General features: G+C 37.6%; 1 protein-coding gene across 2 annotated transcripts in view; it reads right to left on the reverse strand.

The window, feature by feature from the left end:
• Nucleotides 1-7,146, reverse strand: part of LOC117524618 (SPEG neighbor protein-like) — a 32,871-nt gene extending 25,725 nt beyond the window's left edge. Inside the window, exons 1-5 of one of the 2 annotated variants that reach the window (XM_034186431.1) lie at nucleotides 6,712-7,146; nucleotides 6,430-6,536; nucleotides 4,238-4,545; nucleotides 1,883-2,024; nucleotides 1,030-1,311 (exon numbers count right to left, since the gene is read on the reverse strand). In XM_034186431.1, coding sequence (XP_034042322.1) covers nucleotides 1,173-1,311; nucleotides 1,883-2,024; nucleotides 4,238-4,545; nucleotides 6,430-6,536 — 696 coding nt within the window. In that variant the 5' untranslated portion in view covers nucleotides 6,712-7,146 and the 3' untranslated portion in view covers nucleotides 1,030-1,172. Of the gene's footprint in view, nucleotides 1-1,029; nucleotides 1,312-1,882; nucleotides 2,025-4,237; nucleotides 4,546-6,429; nucleotides 6,537-6,711 lie in introns of those variants that run through there. The other variant, XM_034186432.1, reaches the window with a different exon arrangement.
• Between the last annotated feature and the right edge of the window lie 361 nt (nucleotides 7,147-7,507).

Raw genomic sequence — 7,507 nt, forward strand, 5'->3', positions numbered from 1 at the left:
ATGCAACTCATCATCTTGGCTTTTATATTTTTAATTAATTTATATCAAGTTGTAGAGATTTGTTTTCAGTTTGAGTTTAAGCAAGATAATTTTAGAAATTTTTATATTAAGAAGTCTGATTTACTTTGTTTACTTGAAACACCATAAACAAATTAAATTGTGTGAAATACCAAGGGGCTGAATAATTTTGCAAGCCACTGTAAAGGGAGAAAAGCAGGGAGCCTAAGACAGAACCTTGTGGAACACTGAATTTTATGTCACTAAGGTTAGAGGTAGTGTTATTGTACAAAACCCGATTGGACAGGTATGACATCAACCACGCAAGGGCACTCCCAGTAATCCCAAAATGAATTTCCAGCCTGTCAAGTAAAATATGATGATGCACGGTATCAAACACATCACTGAGATCTAACAGCACCAGAACAGTAGTGGTGTCCATTGCAAGCAGAAGATCATTCACCGCTTTAGTGAGAGCTGTCTCTGTGGAGTGATATTTTCTAAAAGCAGACTGCAGTGGCTCAAAAAGATTATTCTCAGGAAGGTGGTCCACGAGGTCCCATGAAACCACTTTTTCCAGAATTTTAGAGCAAAATGATAGATTTGATGTCGGCCTATAGTTTTTCAATACGCTAGCGTCAAGATTAGATTTCTTAAGTAATGGTTTAATCACTGCAGATTTGAAACATTTAGGAACAGGTCCAGAAGTAAATGAGAGATTAATAATTTCCAGCACAGTTGGTCCAAGAATGGGTTTTTGAGGCACAGAGCTTTTAGCCTAAATCCAGGCTTCAAAACATCTGTGCATGTTTGTGAATAGACAAAATGATGTGCACAGATGACTAGATTAATGATTTAATACAGTAATTAAACAATACAAACAACAACATAATGGATACCAAATATCAGATTATCTTCCATATCCTTGTTATTTCTCTTAAATTATATGATATTTTATGGCAAAAGAAATACAGAACCTTCATTTATTGTCAAAATATATCATTTTTAAAAAAGAATTCACCCCAATACAAGTCATTGACAAAATATTCTAAGGTTTTTATTTGGAGCTAAACTTAAGCTATGTACAACTTTGACCACAGTATTAACATTTGTAAGAGGAAACACAACTGTAAAGAACACTGGCTGATTAGTACAGATGTGCTTTAGAAGCTCCATCACAGGATGTCAACCCGGGCAAAGGACTGGTCTGTTCCCAGGTTATTCTCCACAAACACCTCATACCTGCCGGCATCAGACATCTTTGCATTTTTGATGGTCAAGATCGTGTTGGTGTCTCCAACGTCAAAAAATATCCTGCAAGGTAGTACAGTAGCACCAATCATCATTTTTTTTTGGTCTATACGTTCACTTAAATAATGCTATGTGCACTACCAGTCAAAATGTCAGGCATACATGTGTGTCTGACCTTTTGACTGGTAGTGTAGGGCAAGGACAGGATTAATAGAGTCAGAAACTGGAAACTTCACAAAACTAGGTCAATAAAAACTACTGCATATTCAGTTCTGAAATTTAAGATTCTGGTAGATACAGGTGAGGACTAGTGGGCCTCCCATTTTAGCCTATGCTGCCATCTTTTATTATGCCAAATCATTATGACAAAATAAAAACTGACAGGACTATCAAGTTACTGGTGAAGATCTTTTGCAAACTGTAGGTCCTGCTTGTTACTAAGGTGATTGTCGCTTGTATTATTATCAAACTCCAAAATAATCCAAACCAGCACTGAATTTATTCTCCTAGCAGGTACTGTTTACCGTCAGTGGTAACACAACAGGTATTATTATAGCTCCATGCTGTGAACTTCATTTCCACCATACTGGATCCCACTTCTTTTTGTATATACAGACCTATGAAGCAAACCTACCTGTCATCCTCTTCAATGTCTTCTCCATCTTTTAGCCAGGCAACATCTGGAGGAGGCTCACCACTTATCTCTGCCTTGAGCACCACTGTCGTTCCTCTCTTGGATTTGATATTATCTTGGCCTTTGCAAACCTTAGCAGGGACTAAAAAGATAATAAACAAGCATTACACCAACCAAATGTTATCTTATGAAGAAGCATATGCCCTCATGTAGATGTGTCAGGGCCTTTGGTTTCACTAGGAGCCTGGCACTTTAGTGCACTTTTTTTTTTAACCAGTATTCGGTGAAATCTGAAAACCATTCAGTCTGATGATTTGGAACTAGGAGCGTAACAATACACTAGTATCCATATTACGATACACCTATCACAATTCCATACATAATTGCATCACTGTTCCCACTAATTGTGTAGAAAATAATCTGTGGTGAATATTACAGAAAAAAACTATTCAGAAGTATGAATTGTTTATTTATTATTATTGTTCATTATTTATTTACTATTTGTATATTTCATAAATCATTTATTTTTCTTCTGCAAGAAGTTATTTCTTCTGTGCAACAGTGGAATTTTCACGGTATCGCAATAGAAATTAAAAATAAAATATGATCTGATACAGGCTTCAGGATACGACTATCACAATACACAATACATGATTACACCTATAGATTTTGTATATTATTTTTGATAATTAAATATATCATTTTAAAGCTGCACTTTGCACTATCACTCCAATGTCCGACTTCCTGCAGAGGTGCTGATGTTAGTGGACGTCCATCCACAGATCAGTGCTTCCAGACAACAGCACAAGACAGCATGCAGGAGAGACACAACACACACTCAGCGATCTGAATGATATCTGCGTACATTCCATTCTCCACCCCTGAATATTTCAATGCATCAACCCCCAGGCTGCTTTGAGTGGGGCAAAAAAGGAGCAGAAAGCAGCACAGACCATCTGCACCATTTTTTTCATAGCTCACAACGCATTAATGACAGTGGTCACATTTTATAATGTAGTCTGAATATTGCGCTGTCTGTCGGTAGCTGCACAAAACAAATGTTTATGATGCTGCACTTGTACAAATGCAACATGTTAAATTTTAACTCACTCCATTCTCAAAATATAACATAATACTAAAATACCCTCGGCCATATGAGCACTGTCTTCTTTATAATTTGCAGTTGTTTAATTGGTATCCCAGTGCTATATATGCAATTATACATTTATTGTTATTTAAATGAATTATTACGATCCTGTTGTCTTGCTTACAATTTGTACATGTTCAGTAGAGCTCCTCTATCAATCAGTCAGTCATAAAGAATATTTACGTTCTGAATTTTTGACAAAAGCAGAAGTTATCTTTGAGTTAGCGGACGTTAGCATACACGCTGACGTCTGTGAAATGTCTTGCAAATCACTCCAGAGGTGTTATCAGGTTACAAAAACAGCGTTTTCAGTTTTAGAAATGTTTATTTCCATCTAGCTTTTACATAATATATGACAAAGCAGTTACATTTGCACACAAACGAAACGTTTTACAGCTAGCCTGTGACTTCACCACGCTAACGTCCGCGAAATATCTTGTGAAACACTTCAGAAGTGTCATTAGGTTCCAAAAACAATGTTTTAAGTTTTAGAAGTGTTTATTTATCACAAACCTTTACAGAATATGAGAGACATTATATAAACACATAAATGAAGCGGTTTTACAGAGACCTGCCACTGACGTCATGTTGCTGCTCTACTCTGATTGACTGTCACCCCAGCACCCCAAAAACAAACAACAAAAAAAAAAGGAACAGAATGAAACAAAGTGATTTTATAACCTCTTAAAATAGGTCAAGGTTAACCATCAACATACCACAATTCCATGACTGTTACTTCATAAACACTTCCAAATAGTAGAAAAATCTAAGCAAGAACCCTCATGTTATAAACATCTCCAAGATATGTCACAAAGTTCATATTTGAACTCCTGCTTAGTCTGTGAGACACACCCACTGAGCCAATCTGGATATTGTGACACACCTACATGATCTGTGGATGAGAGGCAGAGAAACAGGAGAGGGGGCGTGGCCAGCTCTTTTCCATTTAAAGCAACAGGCTCAGCAATAGCTTGTATTTTTAGAGACCTTTTTTTTTACACAAACATCATTGCGTTTTAGGACACCTGATGATGACCCATGTTAGCTGACTGAAAATCTTTGCAAAATAACTTTTTAATGCTAAAAAGAGGGTATTTCTGGTGCTTGAAGTGATTAAATTAAACTGACCAAATTACAAAATGCTTTCACACACTGGTAAATAATATTGTGACAACAAATGGCAGTTCCTGATATGAGGCTGTACAAACCTTCCACAAGAATACAAGCAGATCCAGCCGTTTGTCCAAATGGATTCTTAATGGTCACAGTGTATTTCCCCAGATCATCTAGAACTCCATCTCGAACCACGAGTGCCACAAAATCTGGGTCTTCAAAAACATAGCGGTACTTGGGTCCATCCTTAAGCTCTTTGCCTTCTTTGTACCAGATGATGAAAGGATCTGGAAAAGCACTAACTCTACACTCCAGCTTTGCAGCACTGCCCTCAACAAGCATAACATCTTTGAGATCCTGCAGGATCTTGGGAGGCCCTTTCTCCCGTAGCTCTTTGCGTGATCTATGTGGCACACAAAAGGGCTAAATTAATTCCAGTCACAAAAACAGAACGCAAACATGCACAAAGTATTAACTGACAAGAAGGCATGATTTGGTTTGTGTGATTTCAGTTGGGATGATCTGTTTTTAAGCACATTTGAAGAAAAATATAGTTGGGTTTTTTATGTTAAACATCCCAGAGATTCTTCTTCTGTTAGGAAAAAATTTGACCTAAAATGACTTCTGTCACATGAAAGAAGTCCATTTGTGGACCCCTGCTAGCGTTGTGACACACAGGGAGATGGTCTGCGTTTTTATACAACATGCCCACACGATTTCAGGTTGAAAGAAGGATAGGCAGGCAGCATGGTGGCTTAGTGGTTAGCCCTGTTGCCTCACGGCAAGAAAATCATGAGTTCAATTCCCACCTGTGGCCTTTCTGTGTGGAGTTTGCGTGTTTGCATGGGTTCCCTCCAGGTGCTAGGGCTTCCTCCCACATCCAAAGACATGCATGTTAGATGAATTGGGAGCTTGAAATTGACTAGGTGTGCGAGTGTGTATGTGTTTGTCTGCCTATGTGGCCCTGTGATAGACCGGCGTCCTGTCCAGGGTGTACCCTGGTTCACGCCCTATGACTGCTGAGTTAGACTCCAGCCAGCACCCAGCTATCCTCACTTGTAAGTCTCATGGCAGCATTTGATTTCTCATAGTTCAGTATGCTACATCAAATTGTGCTTTATCTCTCTATTCCTCCATTATCTTTGCATGATCTGTCACCCAATTTAATGCATCTTTTCTTTAACCATTCTGTTGTCTGTATAGTATTTATTATTCTGACTGCCCAGCACTTTATAGCGCAGCAGATAACAGAATATCTACAGGGGAATCCTGCAAATGGTGATACAAGCACTAAATTCAGCACAAGTACTCCTTAGACATTACTCTTTTGAAAAAACTGACTGGGCACTTGAATTTTCAGAAGGCAGCCAAGTAGGGGTCAATTGAACAATTACATAGGGGTAAAAATTATAATATACTCCAATCATATTGAAAACTATGCCAAACTATTTGTCTGATTACAAAACTTCCAAAAAGGTATAGTTTGCACTGTCTGTGACTGAATTCTATGGAGTTATGGGGTAAAACCAGCAAGAATGGTAACAAAGGTCAATTTCAGTTTGTACAGTGGTCAAAGGTTAAAATTGCTCTAATTTTGGTTAAAAAGTGATGCAAATTATTAGTTGAGTTAATAAGGCTTTAAAAGGATTGGTTTGCACCATGTGTCATCCTTAGTTATCATGTTACAGGATAACATAGGTCACATGTCATAGAATACAATGGTTGTTGAAATTATCTGATGTTTACTTTGGAGACCAAACATTCAACACAGTCAAAACTATTCCATTTATTAATCCTATTAGCTCAAGCTATAATTTGCACCACTTTTTACTAAAATTGAAGCGACTTTAACTTTTGACACCTGTACAAACTGAAATTGACCTTTGTCACCATTCTTGCTGGTTTTACCCCATAACATTCAGTCACAGATTGTCCAAACTATACCTTTTTGGAATATTTATGATCAGACAAATAATATGGCATAGTTTTCAATATATTTGGAGCATCTTTTCATTTTGACCCCTGTGTAATTCTTCAATTGACCCCTACCTGGACACCTATTGAAAATTCAAGTGGCCAATTGTTTTTTTTTGTTTTTTTTTTCAAAAGAGTAATGTCTAAGCAATATTTGTGCCAAATTTGGTGCTTGAATCACAATTTGAATGATTGTTTTAGTTATCTGCTGCACTATTAGTCAGTAGAGTTGCTTTTGATCGTGCGATAAGTTTTGACTTGATTTTTGATTTTGACATGAAGAAATGCCAGCACGGCTTCAGGAATTTGGTACCTGTGTCCTCGATATGAGGCCTGGATACGGATAGCAGCCTCCTGGACCTGAGGATCGTTGATGTTCAGAGTGCACCCAGGAGGGGGAGTAGCCTTAGCTTTGGACATCTGTAGTGGTGAAAATTGGAAGTGGTAAAGTTGTTGCTATGAGCCAAGAATTTATCATGCAGTGATGATAAACTAGCTGGAGAACTACAGGAATGAGGTACAAGAACATTTTATCAAAGATGTTTTTTCCCAGGTCATATTCCCAATCATTACAGTTTAAAGATACATTTCTTACCTTGGAGAGCTTCTTTAAGATCCACCTCAGTGTCAGAAAACTCAGGGACCCCCGGCTTTATATGAAGAGGTCCTCAGGAATGTTTTTGATCCTCAAGGCTCAAAGCAAACATCTTCTCCTTCTTTGGATATTAAATACTCTTAATGTCATGAGTGATTGAAGGTGCACAGCACATGTTACAAAGATGTTTTGCCATCCTTATATAGTCTCCATATCAAATACTCATGAGAAAACCGGGAGCAGTTAATAGTTTGTCTGTTGTCAAAGGGAGAAAGCTGAAATGTGAGCAGTCCCCGGTGGAAGTGGGAAATTATCTTTAGGATCCCCCTCCCTCTTTTTTCCTTCTGAACGTATTTTCTCGTGCACATCAGGGCTGCACAAAATTCAGAAGTGAATTGAGAATGACTCTTGAATTTCAATTCACTTCTTGAATTTGAAATACACGGGTGATGTACATTTTGAACAGCGCAAACAGGATGCAGAATCACAATTCAAATTTTTATTTTATTTTGCCCTGATGTGCGTGATTCTGTGCACATTAAATAAATAAATAAATAAATACTTTTAAAAAAGGCACCTGTGGTTGCCAGAATAGTTCTCTACCTTTACAGAGCAACCTGTAAATTTTATGATATAAAGACGCTGTAATTTCCGAACTTTACATTTTAAAGCAGTAAATACAAGTAATTCTTTCTGTAGAGATTAAATGCAGATGTTACTTATAGTCGATTGAATCCCACTGAATGATATTTTGTTTCACTGCTCCCATTTTGGGACTCACAATTTGATCTAGGCT

The sequence above is a fragment of the Thalassophryne amazonica genome, chromosome 14 (assembly GCF_902500255.1).
Source record: "Thalassophryne amazonica chromosome 14, fThaAma1.1, whole genome shotgun sequence".
In the NCBI taxonomy this organism is placed as follows: Eukaryota; Metazoa; Chordata; class Actinopteri; order Batrachoidiformes; family Batrachoididae; genus Thalassophryne; species Thalassophryne amazonica.